The sequence below is a fragment of the Polypterus senegalus genome, chromosome 16 (assembly GCF_016835505.1).
Source record: "Polypterus senegalus isolate Bchr_013 chromosome 16, ASM1683550v1, whole genome shotgun sequence".
In the NCBI taxonomy this organism is placed as follows: Eukaryota; Metazoa; Chordata; class Cladistia; order Polypteriformes; family Polypteridae; genus Polypterus; species Polypterus senegalus.
The window spans coordinates 57300145-57323537 of NC_053169.1; the positions used below are offsets into that span (position 1 = coordinate 57300145).

General features: G+C 39.1%; 1 protein-coding gene across 1 annotated transcript in view; it reads left to right on the forward strand.

Annotated features, from left to right (window-relative positions):
* The window catches only part of dnaaf10 (dynein axonemal assembly factor 10), a 104962-nt gene that overhangs the window by 58247 nt on the left and 23322 nt on the right, over window positions 1-23393 (forward strand). Inside the window, exons 4-5 of the mRNA XM_039737890.1 lie at window positions 2615-2716; window positions 15007-15122. Coding sequence (XP_039593824.1) covers window positions 2615-2716; window positions 15007-15122 — 218 coding nt within the window. The remainder of the gene's footprint in view (window positions 1-2614; window positions 2717-15006; window positions 15123-23393) is intronic.

The following is a 23393-nucleotide window of genomic DNA, read 5'->3' on the forward strand; positions in this document are numbered from 1 at the left end:
AGTCAAAATTGGTAAGTGGAGACTTAGTTAACCAATTTCAGTAAATTATGTTGTGTGAATTTTGTTATAAATTGTGCATTAACATCTTTGTCAGTTGCATTATCTGGATGAATCTTTTAACTCATATATTATCATGTATATATATATATATATATAATATAGTATATAGTGTATATGTGTATATATATATATATATATATATATATATATATATATATATATATATATATATATATATATATATATATATATATATATATACATATACAGGTGCTGGCCATAAAATTAGAATATCATGACAAAGTTGATTTATTTCAGTTATTCCATTCAAAAAGTGAAACTTGTATATTACATTCATTTATTACACACAGACTGGTGTATTTCAAATGTTTATTTCTTTTAACTTTGATGATTATAACTGACAACTAATGAAAGTCCCAAATTCAGTATCTCGGAAAATTATAATATCAATTAAGATCAATGCAAAAAAAGGATTTTTAGAAATGTTGGCCAACCGAAAGGTATGAACATGAAAAGTATGAGCATGTACAGCACTCAGTATTTAGTTGGGGCTCCTTTGGCCTGGATTACTGCAGCAATGCGGTGTGGCATGGAGTCTATCAGTCTGTGGCACTGCTCAGGTGTTATGAGAGACCATGTTGCTCTGATAGTGGCCTTCAACTCTTCTGAATTGTTGGGTCTGGTGTATTGCATCTTCCTCTTCACAATACCCCATAGATTTTCTATGGGGTTAAGGTCAGGCGAGTTTGCTGGCCAATCAAGATCAGGGATACCATGGTCCTTAAACCAGGTACTGGTAGTTTTGGCACTGTGTGCAGGTGCCAGGTCCTGTTGGAAAATGAAATCTGCATCTCCATAAATTTCGTCAGCGGCAGGAAGCATGAAGTGCTGTAAAACTTCCCGGTAGATGGCTGCGTTGACATTGGACCTCAGAAAACACAATGGACCAACACCAGCAGATGACATAGCACCCCGAACCATCACTGACTGTGGAAACTTTACTCTGGACCTCAAGCAATGTGGATTCTGTGCCTCTTCTCTCTTCCTTCAGACTCTGGGACCTTGATTTCCAAAGGAAATGCAAAATTTACTTCCATCAGAGAACATAACTTTGGACCACTCAACAACAACAACATTTATTTATATAGCACATTTTCATACAAACAGTAGCTCAAAGTGCTTTACATAATAAATAATAGAAAAATAAAAGACACAATAAGAAAACAAAATAAATCAACATTAATTAACATCGAATAAGAGTAAGGTTCAATGGCCAGGGGGGACAGAAAAAAAAAAAAGACGGCTGGAGAAAAAATAAAGCAGCAGCAGTTTTGTCTTTAGCCCAGGCGAGAAGCTTCTGACGCTGTCTCTTGTTCAAGAGTGGCTTGACACAAGGAATGCGACAGCTGAAACCCTTGTCTTGCATACGTCTGTGTGTGGTGGTTCTTGAAGCACTGACTCCAGCTGCAGTCCACTCTTTGTGAAGCTCCCCCACAGTTTTAAATGGGTTTTGTTTCACAATCCTCTCCAGGGTGCAGTCATCCCTATTGCTTTTACACTTTTTTTTTCCTACCACATCTTGTCCTTCCCTTCGCCTCTCTATTAATGTGCTTGGACACAGAGCTCTGTGAACAGCCAGCCTCTTTTGCAATGACCTTTTGTGTCTTGCCCTCCTTGTGCAAGGTGTCAATGGTCGTCTTTTGGTCAACTGTCAAGTCAGCAGTCTTCCCCATGATTGTGTAGCCTACAGAACTAGACTGAGACTATTTAAAGGCTTTTGCAGGTGTTTTGAGTTAATTAGCTGATTAGAGTGTGGCACCAGGTGTCTTCAATATTGAACCTTTTCACAATATTCAAATTTTATGAGATACTGAATTTGGGACTTTCATTAGTTGTCAGTTATAATCATCAAAATTAAAAGAAATAAACATTTGAAATACATCAGTCTGTGTGTAATGAATGAATGTAATATACAAGTTTCACTTTTTGAATGGAATTACTGAAATATATCAACTTTGTCATGATATTCTAATTTTATGACCAGCACCTGTATATATGTGTGTGTGTATATATATATATATATATATATACAGTATATATAATATATATACAGTATATATAAAAATCACAGTGTTGATTTTATTAGTGTTTTAAATTATGAAAGCTATTATTTACTGTCTAAATGTCAATGAAACGTGTTTATGAAAATCCTTCCAGAATGTATTGCTTTTGTCAGTTAATTGATGTTATGAATTTGCTCAAGATACCAAGTCTCTGAAATTCAGCAAAAATGGTTCCATCACTAGATGAAATACAGTGGTGTAGTAATTAACTTTTGCCACATAACCCCAGGCACCTACATTGAAATTCTGGGACACATTTGCATAATGTCCCTATGCCCTTCTGCTTTTTCTCCATGTATGCTATTTTTCTTCTGACATCTCATTTGTGGTTGTTTGGGAACTCTAAATTGATTCAGTTTGGGTGAATGTAAGAATGCCCACAACCCTGTTATAAAATAAACATGTTACTGTTACCCTTCTCTCCAATGTTTTCCTTTGAATGAAAATGTGTGTGTTGTTATTAAATAAAGGAACAGTAAAGGTGTGGGATCCAAGACAGAAGGAAAGCCCTGTTGCTAACATGGAGCCAGCAGAAGGTGAAGCAAAGAGAGACTGTTGGACTGTAGCATTCGGTAAGTTTAATTTTTAATTAGTTTTTATTGTAGTAATATTAATTAATAATAATATAATAATAGTAATTCTTTACATTTATATAGCGCTTTTCTCACTTCTCAAAGTGCTTTCCATGCAGGGACGACCTGGGATGTCAACCCATGATCTCCTTACTGAGAGGCAGCAACACTATCACTGCTGAATTTGTGATAATTTTTAAAATACAGTGGTACCTCGGTATACGTCTGTTTTGGAATAAGTCCAACTTGGTATACGTCCTGTTTGGACACGAAAACTTTTGCTTGGTATGCGACCTTTGTTTGGAATACAACTCGCGTGCTACCCTTGTTTACCTCTCTCGAGACAAAGGCACGACTGCCTACGAGCGTCAGTGTGCCAGTTGCTAGCATTCAGTGAACAACCCGCGCTATAACTCTCTGTGAATTTTCACATGTGTGATATAGTGGGTCCACAGCTCCTGTCAAAGGCCAGTTTTAAAATAAATAATCACCGCGCTTGTGGCTTGGTGATGGGGTGTGGTGGTGTTGTGTGGCTGAAGCGGTTCTTGGGGCGATTCGCAATGTGGGCGTTTCTCACCTAAGTGCACAGGTGAGAGACCATCCGCATTCATGATTGTTCCTGGGGCTGCTTATCTTAATAAATAGAAGCGCAAGTTGGCTAGAAGGGGAGGAAAATGAAAGAACGGATGGGAGGTTGAGAGAGAGAGAGAGAGACATGGTGCAGGAGAGCATTGCAGCTGAACAGGGAGCCTGGGTGTTGGGCCGATACCCGGGGAATAGTAGTAGTGGTCACTCCCGCTGAGTGATCATGGAGCGGGATTGACCGAAAGAAGGGTGACTCTCCGCGTAAGGACTTGGGCGAGTGTATTCCCCAGCGTAGGCGCCCTGGTCGCTGTGGATCCCAATTCGCTGTCAGGAGGAGCCTACCGGAGCCAGGGATCGGAGAGGTGAACTGAACAGCAGAGTGAAGGTCAGCTGCAAGTAGGACGACTCCCCTGTTGGGAAGCAGGGGGGCCACCAGGTAAAAAGGCACAGGGCTTGTTTTTTTTTAAAGAATGCGTCCTGCTGTATTTTAACCTCATTGTTTTTAAGAAGACTTTTTTTTATTGTTTTTAACCTCCATGTTTCACTTCTGATTTTATGGATTTATTTATTGGAACTTTGGACACTGCACTTTAATTTGAACACCTTGTTTTGTTAATTGTTTTAATAAAAGCACTTTGCACTTTTTCACCATCCCTATGCTTTGTTGTGCCTCACTGCTAAGCTCATCAGTAACATTACCGACGGTGTAGGGTTCAAGTGCTCCCCGACAGCAGATGGGAGCATCATTACAACATGATTTTGTGTTTTTCACGTAAATTTGAATTGATTGCATACCGTTTGCCGAGAATGACGGTATCAACGATTGTGAAAAACAAAGACGTTATTAAAAAGTAAAGTGAGGTTACATTTTCATTTATTTCATTTAATTGCTTTTGTATTTATGTATTTTAGTATTAAGCAGTATTAAAATTATTTTATACAACCCCATCAATGTATAATATGCCAATAACAATAGGATTTTTTTTCATGGGAACAAATTAATCATTTTTCCATTATTTCTTATGGGAAAAATTAGTTTGGTATACGTCCTGTTTGGTATAAGTCCAAAGGATCTGAAACGGATTAAGGACTTATACCGAGGTACCACTGTACTCAATAAAATATAATTTTCTTATATTATTTGTGAAAAATACCACTCAATAATTTGCACTGCATGCATTTTTAAAAAGTAATTTTTCATCACTGCTTATTATCTTTTTACCTTTTTATCTCTATTTTTCTCTATTTCACTGATCACTTCTACCACTTTCTTTTATGTGGAATTGCTCCCTGGACACTTTTTACTATTTTACTATTTGACATGGATTTTTTTCATTTTTATTACTATTTAATTTAATATTGTTTCTTTGTATCAGTATATTGCTGCTGGATTATGTGAATTTCCCCTTGGGATTAATAAAGTATCTATCTATCTATCTATCTATTATGAGTCACTCCTATGAATTATTGTTTAAACCATAAATCACTTTGCTTACTGTGCTGAAATTTATTTCAACCAAAACTGCAAACTTTGAAAGGAGTCACTTTTTATACTCTGGTATGCAACCATTTTGTTTTAATAATCTACTGTATGTTACTTAAATCAGAATCACTTTTATTCATCAATACTTAATGTACAGGAAATTGACTTGGTAGATTTGCTTGTAACATAACACAGTGTCACATACAAATAACACAAATAGCCTAAGTTAAAAACAAAAATTTCATACAAGTTGCAGAATAGAACAAATATAAAGGAGATGTGCGAATGATGATGTGAAAGTGTGTGTGTAGAGTGTGTGCACATGTGCATGTACTGTACATATGCTGTATACACCTTCATACAGTATATGACAGAGTGTATGAATATACAAAGAAGACAGGCTAAATTACTGGTTTGAGAGGGCTATAGCTATGGGAAAGAAACTATTGGTTTGTCTCTTAGTCTTAGTTTTAATTGATCTTAAGCATTTACCAGAGGGGTTTTCGAATTAGTGATGAGCTGGATGAGATGTGGGTGATCTTTTCACAGGGTTAGTGACATGAGATGTATACAGGTCTGCAACAGATGAAAGAGTACAGCCATTTATTTTCCTCAGCAGACCTCACAACACACTGTAATTTATTTTTGGAGGGTGCCGCTGCTGAACCAAACCAGACAACAGTGGAGAATATACTTTCAATTAAGGCTTTGTAAAATTGAACTGGTATTGGCTGGGAAATATTTAATTTTTTTAGTTGGCATGATAAGTACTACCACCGTTGAGCCTTTTTAGTGATGAAAGTGATGTCAATGTCCGGACTTTTTAGAGAGTTCTGCCCAGAAATGTGAAAAATTCCACCATATTTATTGCAGAATAATTCATTTCTAGTGGGGGAGGTTGTAACTGCTGTTTCAGAAACTCACTAACCCTTTCCACTATCTTGGTGATATCAAGGACTAGGTTGTTGTAAGCACACCAAGACATAATGAGATGAGATACCTCTTTTCTATAAGGTGGTTTGATGCGATTAGCAATTAGACCAGTAATGGTGGTGTCCTCAGCAAACTTAATTATTCTAACTGAAGGATCTGTGGACCTACAGTCACATGTATACAAGGAATATAGTAGGAGGGAAAGAACAAAACCTCGAGGAGGCTGTGCTAACAGGGAGACAGTCTGAGAGGTGGGAACCCAAATGAATATATTTTTTACGGTTTGTCAGAAAACTGTAAATCCATTTACACTTACAGGGATTCAGTTCAGTCTGTAGCAGTTCTGGGCGGTATACCGGTTCATACTGAAAACTGTTTTTTTTTTTTTTTTGTTATGATATGGATTTTTCTTATACCACAACACCGGTTTAAATTGCCTAAACGACATTCAGAATGTGGCACATCCGGAAACTGTTCTAGTGGGGACCTTTTTCACTACTACACTGCTAATCACAGAGGTGTTGCGCAGGGGCTCTTTTTCACTGTTACACCGCTAAATAGGTAGTGGTAGTGTAGGTATTGCGTGGTGAAAATGGACAGAGAACATTCCAAAACTGAAGCTGTAGCTGGCGATAAAGTTGAGCCTGATGACACAAACTTTTCAGAGGTTGCTTCCTAATAAGACAAAACCTCCAGCTTGCATTAATAATTCTTTTTTTGCTTGCATGTAGCATTTTTACAGTTCTACATTTATCGATATTTTCAAAGTGTTTGGCCAATTTTGAAGGTTGTCCAAGACTTTTAATTAGCTTTCTCATCAGTATCTTCTATGCCCATATTTTTATTGTCATCTGCACATTTTACAAGTTTATTATCTATAACAGCAGCTTTGTTATTAATACAAATTGAACTATCAGTCCAAGCATAGACACTGGAAGAGCTTCACTGATGACCTAAATTTTCTGATTTTAAAAGTGATGGCAAGATTTTGGACATAAGTTTAGAAATCAGAATCATCCATATTTCCCTAATGTATAAGAAAGTTGCTGGGCTATGTTTAGACTTATGTCAGTTGTAGCAGCACTGAAAGCCTCTGTCCATATTCACACAGTTGTTGGTTTATTTTATGAAGCATGTCAGGCCTTCAGTGAGCCCAGTCTGATTCACTCAGCCATCCACACAGAGACAAAACCAACTGAGGTAAAAAGCCTGAATGTATGAGGGGTGTTCAATAATTTATCTACCTGACTATGAAAAAAAAAAAATAGCAATCATGTTGAAACAAGTGTGGGCATGCTTTGACATGTCTCAAGGTGTTACTCATTCACAGTTGTGGCTCAGTGCAAGTCTAGCATTCCAAGAGACAGGATGTCAGGAGAGTCGTCGTGTGAATCAAGTAAGAAAATGGTAGATTTGGAGCAACGTTTAGTAATAAAAATTCTCACAAAAGAAGGGAAAAAGCCAAAGTAAATCCACGAACGCATGACTGCAGTTTATGGAGAGTCTGCCCCATCATCCTACAAAGTAAAATTTTGGACGAAGCGGTTTAAGTGGGGGTAGAGAGTCCATTAAAGATGTCCCTCACACTGAATGGCCTGCAGAAGCAACCTCCACAGAAATGTGCAAGAAGGTCGAAGATTTCATTTTGTCAGACAGACAAATTAAGGTTTCCTGAATAGCTAAAGAAATGGGTATCTCGTCAGGTACAGTTTGGAAAATAATTCATGAAAATAATTCATGAAAATTTGGGCATGTCAAAGGTTAGTGCAAGATGGTTTCCAAGAATGCTGACACCATGTCAGAAGGCCAGGAGGCTCCAGTGCTTTGAGGAGCATTTGGAGATGCTCTGTGAAGACCAAGTGAATTCTTTTCATCATTTGATGACTGGAGATGAGAGTTGGGTCTGTCTCAGAGATCCTGAGTCCAAAATGGAGTTAATGCAGTGGAAGCACAAGTCATCCCCCACCCCAAAAATGTTCAAGACAGAAAAATCTGCAGGCAAAGTTATGGCAACTGTCTTCTGGGATATTGAAGGACTTTTGCTTCTGGAGTTCATGCCACATAAGACAACCATAACTGGGGAGAATTATGCCATCACAATTGTTGCTTTGCGGGAGTCAATCAAGGAGAAAAGATGAGGAAAACTCACAGCAGATGTGCTGTTTCTTCACAACAATGCACCAGTTCACATGTCATATCAATCACAGGCTGCCATCTGAGAATTTGTAGCTGTAGCAGTTCTCCTGTTGGATGTTGGACGTTTTAGAGGATGATTTGGAGGAGCACGTTATCTATTAGGGCTATATCTGCAGGAGACGCCAGCTGATCCAGCACCTCTAGCTCAGGGTCGCTGAACTGGAGGAGGAGTTGGCTGACCTGCATTGTAATAGAGCATTTGCGGACCTGGCCCAGGTGTCCTTTGGAGAGATAGTGTGCACCCCCAAGGTGGCGCGGGAGGAGATTCCAGACCAGACAGGTAGAAATAGGTGGGTCACAGTCACAAGGCGTAAGGTAAAGGGTGCACAGTGTCCGGTGGCATCAACCCCAGAATTAGAAGAGTCAAACCGTTATCATGTTCTTGCTGAACCCGGAAGATAATTCTGAGGTGGTAGGCATGGATGAGGAGCCCCAACGGACCACCTGAAAACTAGTTCCCAGAAAGAGAGAGGTAGTGATAGTTGGGGACTCGATCATTAGGGGGATTGAAGCACAGGTGTGCTCCAGAGAGAGAGAGAGTCTCGCACAGTGTGTTGCCTTCTGGGTGCACAGGTGGGGGACCTACGTGGATGGGTGGATAGGCTGTTGGCCAGAGCGGGGGTGGATCTAGTTGTCATTATCCATGTTGGAACAAATGACATACATAAGGATAGTTTGTCAGTTCTGTGATCCAAATTCAAAGAGTTAGGCGCCAAGCTGAAGAGCAGAACTGACAAGATAGTTTTCTCTGAAGTTCTGCCTATGCCACACGCCAGTCCAGGTAAGATTGAGGAGATTAGAAGGCTTAACACGTGGCTTAAATCTTGGTGCAGGGTAGAAGGGTATAGGTTTATGGAGCATTGGGACTCCCTTTGGAATAGATGGGACATGTTCTGCTGTGACAGATTGCATCTGAATCAGAAGGGCATCAATGTATTGGGGAGGCATATTTGTAGGCTAGTCGAGGATTGTTTAAACTAGGGAATCAGGGGGCCGGGAGTTTAGGACAGACTAGGTTTAGATCTATGCATGAAGGTACAAACAACAGTTTAGAAATAAAAATGCGTAGTAATGTAAATTCTAAGCAAATATTTAAATGTAGAAGGAGTAGCACATTAAAAATAGCTTGCCTTAATGCTAGAAGTATCAAAAATAAGGTGAGTTGGAGTTATATGTAGCAGAATATAATTATGACATCATAGCAATAACGGAGTTATTTTAGGAGTGTGCTATAGACCACCCAATTCAGACAGTAATTTCAACACACATCTTTTTATTAATATCAAAAAGGCAAGTTTACAGGGAGATAGTATAGTGATGGGGGACTTTAATAATCCAAATATTAACTAGGATATCCTTGCAGATGGAGGAGCACAAGAGCAGGAGTTTTTGAAGTAATCAGTGACTGTTTTTTAACACAATATGTTAAAGCACCAACACAGGGTGAAGCTTGTCTGTATTTAGTATTTTGTTGTAATCAAGATAGAATTGAGGGTGTAGAGGCGACTGAACCACTAGGGTCAAGTGACCATAATATCATACAATTCTCAGTATTTTGTAAGAGTGCAGATGCAGAGACTAAAATTGTTAAATTGAACTTTGGTAGGGCAAATTTTGACGAGATGCAATAAAGTCTAAGTAGGATACACTGGGATAAGCTTTTAAGTGAGGAGACAGTCGAAAAAGCAGTGGAACAGGTTTAAAAATGTTTTACATGTAATGCAGGACAGATACATACTTAAATTTGGAATTAATAGAAAATTTTAAAAACTCCACAGTGGATTAATAAAGATTTAAAAAAAGAAGTTTTAAAGGAAAAAAAACTGCTTTATAAGGCACATAAGATTAATGACTGCAAAGTAAATCATAGAGGGTATGAGAACATGAAAGCAACCATTAAGAAGGATATCAGGGAGGCTAAAAGACCGGGGAGGAATATAGCAGATAAGGCAAAAGAAGACCCTAAAAGATTCTTTCAGTATTTTAGTAGCAAAAGAACAGTCAAGGAGGACGTCAAGTGCATCAGAAATAGTAAAGGGGAATTAAAAGATACAGACAATGAAATAGCAGATGCCCTAAACTTACATTTTTCTAAGGTATGAGCAAGTGGATAATCTCCCAAAGGTAAGCGTGACTACTAAGGAGATACTAAGGGATTCGGAAATTGTAGAGGGAGAAGTGCTGCTCAGATTAAATAGGCTGAAATCAAACAAACCACCAGGGGCCTCATGCATAACACCGTGCATAGTATTTGCACTATAAAATGACATAAGCACAAAAGCCGAAATGTGAGAAAAATCCAGATGCAGGAATCTCTGCATACTCCAACTTCCGTGTTCTTCCGCTCCATAAATCCCGGTCAGCGTGAAAAGTAACGCTCGTGCACACGCCTTCTGTCCTGCCCCAACTCCTCCCAGAATTACGCCTCTTTGAATATGCAAATCAATATAAATCGCCCTTAAGCTCAGCCTTCTGTGAAAAGACAATGGGAAAAGCACGGGGGAAAATATAAGAATTTCAGCGAATACCAAGTGGAGGCAAAGGAAAAACATACTATTTGTTTATTTAAACCGTGATATAATCAACAAAAGGAAGCTGATCGAGTGACATAGCGTGTTGGAGAAACTTGAAAGCTCATTTTCACAAAGTCACACAGTGCCGAAAATAAAAAAGAAGTTGTCAGATATCAAAGTCGCCGTGAAAAGGCGAGTCGTAGCCCACCATCTGAGTGTCATATAAAAGCTTATTAGGGTACAGAGAAAAAAAAAGGCACACAGTGGGGAAAAAGCATGAAATGTCAACTTCAATCTCGAAATTTCCACTTTAATCATGTAGTTTATTTTGTCATTAAAGTAGAACATCATAAACGTCATCTTAAAATCGTTTAATTAACCAGTTTCTCAAATCACATTGTAATTAAAGTAGCACGTTAAATGCTTTGTTTTGTATGTGATCTTCTATGTGTGTGAATCACTACTTGCTTCTTAAACCGGCTCTCTTCCTCCGACTGGACACAGAATCAATTACATTCGTGATATTACAGCTCTCTGAATAACTAAAATACTGAGATGTATACGTGATATCATTTTCATGATGATAGGAGTTAAAGCACGTTATTAAACATGGGTTTCACGTCGCAATGATTGTGCACGACCTTCGATGAAATTATTTATTGCAGCAGTAGTCGTGGGCGGCTCTAGGCTTGTGGCGGCCCTGGACAAAGAAAGAATCGGTGGCCCTTTCGCCCGCCAATGTCAATATGGTATCTTCTGCACGGTGGTTGGCCGTGTCCGTTGCGGACACTGCATAGCCGCCTCATGCTCATGACACCAGCGTTTAACTTTTGTTGAAATTTGCCGCTGCATTTTTAGCTGTGTTGTTATTTTCTCTTTCTGTTTTATATTCGATATACAGTATATTGGCGTGGCTGCCCCTGCAGTCTTTGCTTTTCTTTCTCTAAGTAACCGATCGCCACACAATCAGCTCTGTAATAGACATTAAGCCATCTGTAAGCTTAGAGCGCCAATTCTTCAAAACGTTTAAGGAACATTGAAATATCTTCGTAGTACATGTTTAATTATTCTATCCTTCACACCAGTCCCAGTGAAGAATATAGATTATTTAAATGAAGTTAAAGTTTTATCTGTTGTAAACAAGGCGCTTTATAGTGCCTGACCCAGCACAGACCACGCTGAGGCACGTGTTCACACTCACAGGTATTTATTATTTTTTCTTCAGCCGTGGGCACGTCTTCCCGTGTCCACGGCCCAACACAGTCCAAAGCACAAACACACAAAGAAACCAACACAAACCCACACTTTCCTGCTCCACCCCTCCTCCCAGGCAACCTCGTCCTCTTCCTCCTGATTCTGGCCTCGATTGCTGGGAGGCAGGCCCTTTTATACCCCACCCGGAAGTGATCCAGGTGCCTGACCAGCTGGTCTTAATTGCACCTCCGGGTGGGGCTGATAAACCGTCCATTATGGTGGCTTGCTCTCTGCAGCACCCCCTAACGGCCACCTCATCTCCCAACCGGGCTGCTGTGGTGGACTCCATGTCCCATGGAGCCACGGGGGAGATTGAGGAGGAATCCATTGCCAGGGAAAGTGCCCCCAAGCGCCCCGGGGGAGGTATTGCAAAGTCCATGATGGCTCCCCCGGGACGTATGCATCAGAGGCGTCCCGGCCGGGCATGGGACCCGGCTGTCCGTCACACTGTATAATATAATAAACATATTTTGCTGCATTTCATCTTAAAAATGATATCGTCAACCTATGTAGATACGCGCTTTATAAAGTGGAATATTATAACTGTAGTGCAGGTTTACAGTGAGGTAATTCAACTTATAAGTACAGATAGTTCTACAAGGAGCAATTGATTGAGTGCTTTTAAAGTTCTTGGGATGAAACTGTTTCTGAACCGCGAGGTCCATACAGGAAAGTCTTTGAAATGTTTTGCCGTGGCTGAGACAGCGTGGGCTTGATGATGTATACCGATAATTCTCCCCTAACGGGAGCAGCTGAAAGAAAAAAAGAAGAAGAAGATGGTGCAGTGAGAGTAACAGCCATAAAGCAGTTATGGTATTTGGAATACTATGGCTATTCCCTGGACCATTATATTGTTACAAGTTAATTACAATCAGATGCATTACACTAATAAACAATATGCGGTTAATTTCAGTGTATTTATAAAGCCGCATCAGGAAAATAATGAGTAACCACACAGGAACAGTACCATTGCTTTGACGCTGGGTGCCGCCAGTCTGCAAAACCGAGCGGAGAACTTGCGTACGACAAGGTAAGAGGTACCGTGGAAAAGTGCGTGGCTTTACGCCAAGTGTAGGTTTTATACAGCGCGATTTGAACGTGGAAATGTTCTTACACAACATTTCTGTGCATACGCACCGTTTATGCATGAGGCCCCAAGATCAGATAATTTTTACCCTCGAGTTCTCAAAGAGGCTAGTACATATATAAACCCTTGACATATATTTTTAGGAAGTCACTGCGCACTGGAGAGATTCCTGAAGGATTGGAAAACTATAGGGTCAGTAAGCTTAACATGCATCACAGGAAAATTAATGGAAGGACTTATTAAGGATAAGATTGAGCAACACCTGACAAGAACATGTGTTACTCTGAACAGTTAGCATGGGTGTTTTACTAACATGCTGAAATTCTATAAGGAGGCAATAAAAGGATACGATCAAAGTGGGGCATATGATATTATTTATCTTGACTTTCAGAAAGCATTTGATAAGGTGCCACATGAGAGCTTGGGCATCAAACTAAAAGAAGTAGGAGATCAGGGTGATGTTTTTAGATGGGTGCAGAATTGGCTCAGACACAGGAAGCAGACGTTGATGGTGTGAGGAACCTCATCAGAATTGGCCAGTGTTAAGAGTGGTGTTCCACAGGGGTCAGTGCTAGGGCCACTGCTATTTTTTAATATATATATAAATGATTTAGATAGGAATATAATTAACAAGCTGGTTAAATTTGCAGATGATACCAAGTTAGGTGGATTAGCAGATTATTTGGAATCCGTTATATCATTACAGAAGGACTTGGATAGCATACAGGCTTGGGCAGATTTGTGGCAGATGAAATTTGATGTCAGTAAATGTAAAGTATTACACATAGGGAGTAAAAATGTTAGGTTTGAATACACAATGGGCAGTCAAGAAAATCGAGAGTACACCTTATGAAAAGGATTTAGAAGTCATAGTGGATTCTAAGGTATTGACTTCTCGACAGTGTTCAGAAGCCACTAAGAAGGCTAACAGAATGTTAGGTTATATAGCACGATGTGTGGAGTACAAGTCCAAGGAGGTTATGCTCAAGGTTTATAGTGCACTGGTGAGGCCTCATCTGGAGTACTGTGTGCAGTTTTGGTCTCCAGGCTACATAAAGGACATTGCTGCGCTAGAAAAGGTCCAGAGAAGAGCAACTAGGCTGATTCCAGGGCTACAAAGGATGAGTTATGAGGAAAGATTAAAAGAGCTGATCCTTTACAGTTTAAGTAAAAGAAGATTAAGAGGTGACATGATTGAAGTGTTTAAAATTAGCTTTGTTAAGCAGAATGGCCTGTTCTCAGTGTTCTAATGTTCTAATGAATCTGTAGGTACCTCCTGCAGTTATTGAGTTGGCATTATGTTTACAGAACAAATTTATTAGCAAATTAAAAAAAGTGCGTAGAGTCATCAAACTGGTTCATCTTAACAGCTGAAAATACCAGATACTGTGTAGATAAGGCGGTGCTAGAATAATATTTTTAAATATTTTCCCTCCTCCTTTCTCTCTTTCAAAATAGACAGGGGATCACTCTCCATTTGTTTTCAATATTTGACATGGCAATTTGCCCTCTGATGGCTATCAAGTTTAATACTGAACTTTATTTCTTTCTATATGTTTTGGCTTTTTCTTTATTTTTTTAAATGCTGTACTTTGTCTTCATGATTTTTTTGAAGTCTCATTGTTAGATAGATAGATAGATAGATACTATAGCACGGTAACAATACCAATGACTTAATATAAATTTCCATGCTGAATAGGTCATTTCTTAATAATTATTGAAATGAAGTCTTTCAATATTTTGCAAAACATGCTCATCCTAATGTTCAAGGGCTGGAGCCTTAAGACAGTCAATGAATAGTAAAGAAAATGCAAAAAAATTGCACAGGTAATATAGTAATTTTGTCCATTTATTGGAAGAGAGTTGTTAAAATTGAAACAGCCATTTGGAACGCATTATATTCAGGTGGATACTCTTGCCACAGGCAGCTAGGATGATCATGTACAATTTTCATTGTATCTAATCATTAAAACACAAAATAAGTAAATTATTTGTATCTGGATTCCTTTTAGAGACTAAACGCATAATAGTGTTCATAAAAACAAATTACTCTTTTGCACATTTCAAATGTTTATGTAGCTTTTGCTTCAGAGATATGTATGAGGTTGATGTTTAACGTCATTTTTACTTTACTTAATAGCTTCTTTAAAGTTTTAAATTATTGTTTTCATTCAGTTATCTGACATGTTTTATTATATTGAGAAATATGACATGGACATTTGTACTTTACTACCTCTAGGTCATGCTTTTAATGAACAGGATCGCTGTGTCTGTGCTGGCTATGACAATGGTGACATTAAACTTTTTGATTTAAGGAATATGTCGCTAAGATGGGAAACCAACATTAAGAATGGTGTAAGTATCAATGTATTCTCTTTAATGGATTCTTTTATAGTAAGCAAATACATGCAGAAATATATGCTTCACTTTTGGACACTGAATAGTAAAGCTTATTTTTTAAAACACTAGGCGTTTGGATGCATAACAGTAAAGCAAATATTTTTAATTTGTTCAAGACGTACAGCTGCTGATTCTTCTACTACTACAGGTTTCCTTATTACGACCACAAAAGATTTTAATGTCAGTTTACATTGAAAACCTCAAAGTAGATGGTTACAAATATTATGTAGTTAAACAAAAAATAACAATGGATATGCACATGGAGAAATACAGAGAGATCGTTTTCCATTAGTATAACAAATGTTCTAAAGATTGTAATAAAGGTAAATGCAATGTATACGTTTACTAAGATAAAGTCTTATGACAACAGTAAAAACGAAAATGTAATCTGGCATACATAGAAAAACATTAATCCTCTGAGGCCCTGTAGTCAACAAGAAAATACAAGTAAAATTCAATAGACCCAGACCAAAATGTCATTAAGCTTCTTTGCAACATCCAATGGCAAAGGTTAGTGTCTAGGATTCAGCTGAAAACTGAAAAACAGGGTTTGACACTTACGGTGCTTACATCTTTCACTCATCTTGAGCTCTTATAGTGTGGTTGGGTTGGATTAAAGAAAGCTACACAATGACAAGCTATTCCATATTCAAGAAAGTTGCAATTTGTTTGAATTTTCTTTCCAAATCATTAATAAAAATAAATTGTTATACTACTTTTAAGGCATCTTGTTTATGACATTCTTTGGCAACAGGGAGCAATGTAAGGGTAATGGGAATGATAACATTGTGGGGTCCATATGCAAAACAAAACAACATTGTAACATCATGAATGTACCAAATTTATGTACCACATTTTTTAATTTTTTTAGTCCTTTACAGAAGGCTTTTTTTTGTTTATTTTTCACCCACACATGAGCAAAAGTAATTGAGTGTTTGGAAAAGTTGCTTGTAGACAAAACTAGTGTTGCAATGGAGCAGAAAGTAATAAGAAAAGTAGTAAGTACAGTAATCCCTCGTTTATCGCGGGAGATAGGTTCCAAGGCCTTCCGCAATAACTGAATTTCCGCGAAGTAGGAACAGCATATTTATTTAATTATTTAATGTGTATTTGGACGTTTTTAAACCCTCCCTGTACTGTTTACAACCCACCCTTTACTCTATTAATAACAGGGACAACTGTTAAGCAATATGAAATCGGTGGATAAGTTTACAGTTACTGTATAGCGAAGTACACGTACCTATATATGACGTGATGATGGTGATGAATATGCTGTACAGTAAAAATGATGACGATGAAGGTGATGTTGACTTTTACTGCGCAGCCGATGACTGTATTTTACGTCTCTTCAGACGGCGGTGCCATTTCCTGGGGCACCTCTTCGACGGTTTCCGAAGGTGTATCCGTAGTAGTAGTTGGAACTGGCTCTTTTTTGTGAGGCTGCAAAAACATTGTGATCGGCAGTTGCTGCCGCTGCTTCTTTTTCTGGTCGAAGAGCAGCTTGTAGGCAGTCATGACGTCGTCGACCTTGTTGCAAAATTGTACTGATCGAACCATATCGTCGTCCCATTCCTGTGACCGCTGTTGCAGATCCTTAGCCAGTCTGCAGCCACAGCCGCGAACGTTCTCCCTTCCTTCAACATATCCAGAAGTTTCACCTTCTCAGTGATCGTCATCATTCTTCGTTGGCTTTTAGGCTCAGCACCAGCCTTGGAAGAAGGAGCACGTTTGGGAGCCATTGCAGGGGTTGAAAATTGAAGCAAAGTTCAACACAAAGAAACCACAAAAAAATCACACACAGTACAGTGTAAAGTAAACCGCTCGGCGAGAAAGTTTGAAGCGAAATGGCCGCTACAGAGAGACAAGGGGAGATGCTGTGGGATCTGGGCATCAGTCAAAGCACCAATCATGGGCCCGATTAGAAAGCATGAAGCTGTGATTTGTCTTTTCCCTCCCATGTACCAATCACAACCCGTGTTACAACGCACTTAGTCACTGAACTTGTTTTGTTGTTCTTAGACTAGGAAATACTACTACTATATTTAAAAACCCGCAAAGTCGTGAATCCACGAAAAGTAAATCGCAAAGTAGCGAGGGATTACTGTAGTAGAAAGAAACTGGAATATCTTTTAAGTTAACAAATGACGTTGCCTAGTTTTAAAGTAACAGCAATTCTTTAGTGGGAAGAAGTTAATGCATATAAAGAATAATTGGATAATGCACCATGTAGCACTCAAACGGTAACATGTCAACACTAGTAGAAAGTAAGTATATGTGGGTTAATTCCTTTGGAGGAAAGCATTTATTTTAAGTACAGGCAGGCAGCTGACTTCAAAGTAGTTAAGAGGGGGGCTCTGTGGTAAGTAAACGGGTATCTTCCAGGGAAGTGCTGATCAGGTACAATCTGCAGTAAGAACAGACAAGTGAATTAGGAAATAACTAGCAGTAATATTTTGTAAGCAAGTTTTCTGAACAAGGAAGTAGTATATAAAAAGTTTTAGCTGATAGAACAGTTCTTAGCTGTTAGAAAAATTATCTCAATTAAGAGGCCGACATCATGAGGGTTCATTAATAAGAATACAGTTGGTGTAAGTGGAGAACTTTAAAGTAAGAAGCAATAAGTGGGGTGCACAATTAGGAAAAAAGACAGGGAGAAGGTAAAGTTAATTACTTCAGAAAAAGACACAGCAGGCAGTCGAGAGGTTAAGGGACCCCTAAGATTAAGGGAGAGAGGGCTTAAGAGAGAAAAAGTTATTAAAAGAGATTAAGGTGCCTAAAGGTGTTAAGTAACAGCAGTAGACCTTTAATCCATTAATTTATTAATTTTAATAATTTGAGTTAAATAATTTAAATGTAATGAATAGAGTTGAGCTGTTTAGTAATCCAAAGCCACATTTTAAAACTAAGACCAGTGCAAATTAAGTTCTTTTGGATGTCAGTTTTTTTTGTAGGACAGCTTAGAGGAGTCAGTCCTCCTTGAAAGCAGCATTTGCAGGAGATGCCAGCTGAACCAGCATTTGAGTTCTGGATAGCAGAACTGGAAGAACAACTAGCTGGCCTAACATTACAGCAGCGAATTGGCAGACTTGACCCAGGTGTCCTTTAGAAAGATAGTATGCATCCCTAAGTTGGCACTGCAGGATACTCCAGAGCAGACAGATAGAGATAGGTGGGTCACAGTTGATAGGCGTCATGCAAAGGGTGTACACTGTGGATACCAACTCTAGAACAGGAAGTGTTGAATCATTTTCTGGTCATGGCAGAGCTGTGAAAACCCTAGATAGTGGGGGACTCAGTCACTAAATAGGGAATTAGTAGGGGATTTGAATTGTAGGTTTGCTCCAGAAACAGAGTTTTGCACAATAGGTTGCCTTCAGGGTACACAGGTGAGACCTACCTGAAAGGTAGTCTGCCAAAATTAGGGTTGTTTTTATTTACAAAGCAGAATTGGTATGGCATCGGAGTACTACTATCATGCATGAGTACCTAAAGAGGAAACACGTGGGAGCAAGTGAAGATGGGCCAGGAAGCAAGTGAAGATGGGCCAGGGTTCTTGCACACATTGCTTAGTAAACAAGAGACCACTTACGAGTCTGTCTTCCAGTCCACACTGTGTTTATTTGCTTTCAGACTTAATGTGATTCTGCCATACTCGAGCACACACTCATCATGTACAACTGTTATCAACAAAGGAATAGAAATAATGGATAGCTTGTATGCACAACTTGGTTTTATTATTATACTTTGCAAGTGTGAAAGTAACCTCAAAGACAACTTTAGGGCTATTGTTGAAATGGTAGTCCTGCTGTAGATGTATTATTTGAAATCCGTCAGTTTGATATACAGGCTGTTCCCCAGTATGAATGAGATCATTTTCCTGTCATTGAGTTGAATTTGCAGTTGAGTCAGAACAGATATTTATGGTTCTTATTTAACATCAGTTAGTCAAATGTTTGTCATAATATATAATAAACATTTTACCTTTCTACACATAAACTTTCAACACAGTGTTAAAGGCAACTTGATCTGATTTAAAACCATTCATTCCTAAACCTGACAAAGTGCTGGTGCCACACAGTATTTTCATGTGAGGGTACCCTACTGTGCATGTGACATAAATTTCATCCGGAGTCCTTTTTTGCAGACCCTAGCATCACAGCTACCCTGCCTCCAGAAATCTGTAACCATGTTGCCATGTGCATGTCGGCCGTGGATGTGCTAAACAGGAAAATATCCATTCATTGAAGGAACGTTTGTCTGAAGTGTTGCTCTTTGCACCTACATAATCCAACATTAAAACCACACAGTGATAGCCAAATGTGCACAATTTCATACTGAGAAAAATCGCCCAGAGACTGGGCAAAGATGAATGACCCAGTTTTACCTTTTTTTAATTGACTGACGATCCACTGGCAGCAATTTTACTTGACTCACGCCTTGGCTTGGGGCAAAGCAGTGAAGAAGATAACAGAGATGTAGAAGCTGAAGAAATCTGTGGGTAGGTTTAAGAAATTAGATCCTGGCATATTTTAGAGAGAAAGAAGCTACCAAAGAAGAAAATCCACAACTTCACATTTGTGGAAGAATAATAAGGCTAGATTTCCCGCTCTTGCCAGGCTGGCAAAGACCTCCCTATGTATCCCTACTCCCTCAACACTATCTGAGCATCTCTTTTTCGGTTGTAGACAGCATAACTTCCAAAAAGAGAGCTAGACTTAGCCAAGAACGTGTGGACATCACTACTCTTTTGTATTGCAACTCAAAATTCATATAGATCCATTTTCTTCCCTGGTAACACTGATAAAGCAATTTAAGAATTTATTTTTAAAGCCACTGATGTAGCAGTTTCAGCTATAGTTTGGTTTTTAAGCCACTGTTTGAAAAAATCAACATAACTAAGTTGGTCATTGTTATGGTGTACAAAATCTGTACATTTTGGTTTCCATTATATTTTGTTCAAGACAAGACAACAGATGAAATTAACAAATTAAAGCAGGTTTTCTTCCCTTACTCCTTAGTTTTATAACACTTGTTCATAGCTTCGTGCTAATTTGGTTTTATAGCCCGGGAAAGGATGCTGAGGTGGTACCTCAGGCTATTATGGATGGACATCTGGAACAACAAAGTTTAGTTTATAACCTGGGAGTGCTACCTCAAAGTACATCAAAGGTTTTGTTGTGTGGGAAAACGGACATTGAATTAATTCATCAATCATTTTGACAGCCAGCCAATCAGGTGCATGTGTTGTGAAACCAAGGCTTGACATTTCATAATAAATATGCCTTGGTTTGGAAAGAAGAGGAGAGAAGCAAAGGGAGAAGAGAGAGAAGCAAAGGGAGAAGAAAGAAGAAGAGGAACGGACGAAGACGGCCCTGGTCGTCAGAAAGGCATCATGAACACCGACTGCTAAATCAAACGCCTCCCTGGGACATTCATCCTTGTCATCTGTAACTTTTTCGTAAGCTTTTTCTAAAGACTATATATATTCAGACTTTCCTGTCACTACCTATTTTTTAGTATTCTTTGTTCTTGTGGTATTATTATTATTCTTGTAATAAATACCATGCTGCTTTTAACTTTCAGTGCTTTGTCTTAATGTCTAGAGTGATTGAAGTAATAAGTTAGATTTCTTTGAGCACCTGGTGACAGCCGGATTTTTGCCATTATTTCCGTGCTGCGAGGTTTATATGGCTGAGAGTGAAGAGCGCTATACTCAACAGAAGGGACAGATACGATAAAGAAGGTATTCTTGGCTGATGAATGGCCTATAGTCAAGAGTGCTGAGTCTTTGTATGTTTAAATGTATTCTTGTAGACCAAAAGTAATATTTAGGTCTGAGATATCACTAAAACATCGTATTGTTGTTCGTGCCGAAAATACGTAAGTGTCTTGAAGTGCTGAATGACAGGCTGTTATTCCTATAGCACTTGTGTGGTTTAAAGTGCTAAGGGTTAATCAGCGTGTGTGTGTCATTCATGGAGCACAGTTGTGGTTAGGGTCTGTGTGTGTGTTTATCTGTGTGTGTGTGTGTTCATCTTAAAGTGCAACAGTAGACCAACCCGATAACGAACTTGACGAGAACACTTACCCTTGAGGAAACAGGTAAAAGGGCAAGTAGAGGGAAATACCACGATAATACATTTAGAGGGAAATACCACGATAATACATTTTGGCGCTGCGAGCAGGATTAACGGAGTAATCATGTGTTGCATTTTGTGTGTTTGGTTTCATTTTTCAAAGACAGGGATGGATCGTCCACAGGCGGCAAATATGCTGTAATCGCATGCTGGCATACAGCCGGCACATGTCAGCGTGCATCAACAGCATTTGTAAAGTTTTTTAGGTATACGGTAGAATCAGCTGTTACAGCTGTGTTTTCTCCGCTAAAAACGGAGGCAGCAGCCACAACTTTAACGGCAACGGGTGTAGAGAGTGAAGAATCGCAGGCCGTTGCGCTAGTCAAAGACGCAGAGAAGCCGTCTCTGCATAAAGTGGAGGCAAAGGCGGCTAAAATAGAAAACATACACTTGTCTGCTGGTCAGACAGGTTATGTATTGTTAATTATTATAAAGCAGATAGTTGTGGAGGCAAGACAGATGAGAAATAGATGGCCAAAATGTCGCAAGCAGCTAGCAGTACACTTAGAAATGTATAAAGAGAATGCCACACAGATTAAGCAACGATTGCTCAGTGTTAAAGTGTGTGCTTTGATTTCGGGGTCTTTTGACCCTGAGAAACAGGAGATAAATACAGGATAACTTAGTTTGTCACAGATCGCTGCACTCTCATATTTGCTTGCTGATAAGAGAGCCGCTTTTGTTGAAAGGCAAGGACACGCAGCTGTTACGCTGCACACCGGAGCGCAGTTTATAGCAGAGCAGATTGCTGATGGGACAGGAGGCAGTCACTCAAGTATGCTGGTTGTTGTGCAGGAGAAACAGGCAGAGGTGTTTTATGATAGCGAGGCGAGCGGCTTGCAGCAACAGAGATCAGCGGGGGAGGAGCAGCTGTCAGGTCTCAGCGAGGGCTGGAAAGAAAACCCCCTGAGGTCAGTGTTTTAAAGGTGGTCCCCTGCAAATGAGATAAGCGGAGTGAGAGTGTAGAGCTGCACAAACTGACCCTTGTTTTAAGGAAAAAGCACGTTTTTAACTTTGATTTACATTTAACACTGAAGTAGCATCGATCCTGATAACTTTAAAGGTGAACAGCTGTTACAGGCTATAGGGCAGTGAAACATCCAGCAACAGCAGTAGAAATGAAGCTGGTTATTAGTAACACACCTTTCAAAGCCCATGTTGATTAATGCTGCTTAGAAAACAAAATTTACTGTCTATTGGAGAGGTAGAGTACAAGGAAAGCTGCTATAATGTGAGGGTTATTTGTATGTGGTAATGAAGGAAAATGTAAGTGACAATTCGGTGTGCATTTGTTTAGTGATGGACAAATGCAACAATTGGTATGAAAAATGGCATGTGGCATTATAAAAACAGCCAATGCCAAACTGTAAGTGAAAGAAAGTGAAAAGAGTTAAGTGTTTTCTTCCATTATTCTATACTGAACTGCATTCTCTGTAGCCATTGTAGACTGCAGGGCATGAGTTGAATAATGTGACTGAAAACTAAGTGAATTAAAGAAAGAAATACTGAAGATGAAAGCAAAGCAAATGTGAATGGATTGAAATGGCCATTTTAGCAGTTAGTTTGATTGAAATTCTTATTGGTATTACAAGCAGCACATTCATATTGGGGAATAAGAAAATGGAAGGCAGTGGCTTACCATCCAGTTTCTGGCACTCAGCATGTAGGGAAAATGTAGCTAGTGAGCTGAGTTGAAAGCTGTTGCTTTGATGTTACGAAGGACATACAGAAAGGCCTGTTGTGATTCACACTAACAGCTGGGTAGTTTTTAGGGTCTTTGTTACATAAGCACCAAAGCAGGAAGAAAGACAGGTGCCACATATTTGTTAAGTCTGTCTAGTAGGTAAAGAGCTCTAGGAGTATTTGTGAAGCAGGGACAGAAGGCAGACATTTTAATAAAATATGTGAGCACTCTCTCTTTCTCTCAATTAGAAATGAATATTATTTCATTCACTCTGGTTGTGGACAAAGTATGGCAAGTTGCAGCACTATTAATAATTACACCTGATAACAAGGTCTGGATTAATAGTCTAGGAAGAACATCATCCAGAAAATGAGAAACAGTGGCTGCTAGAAAAAAGGACAAAAG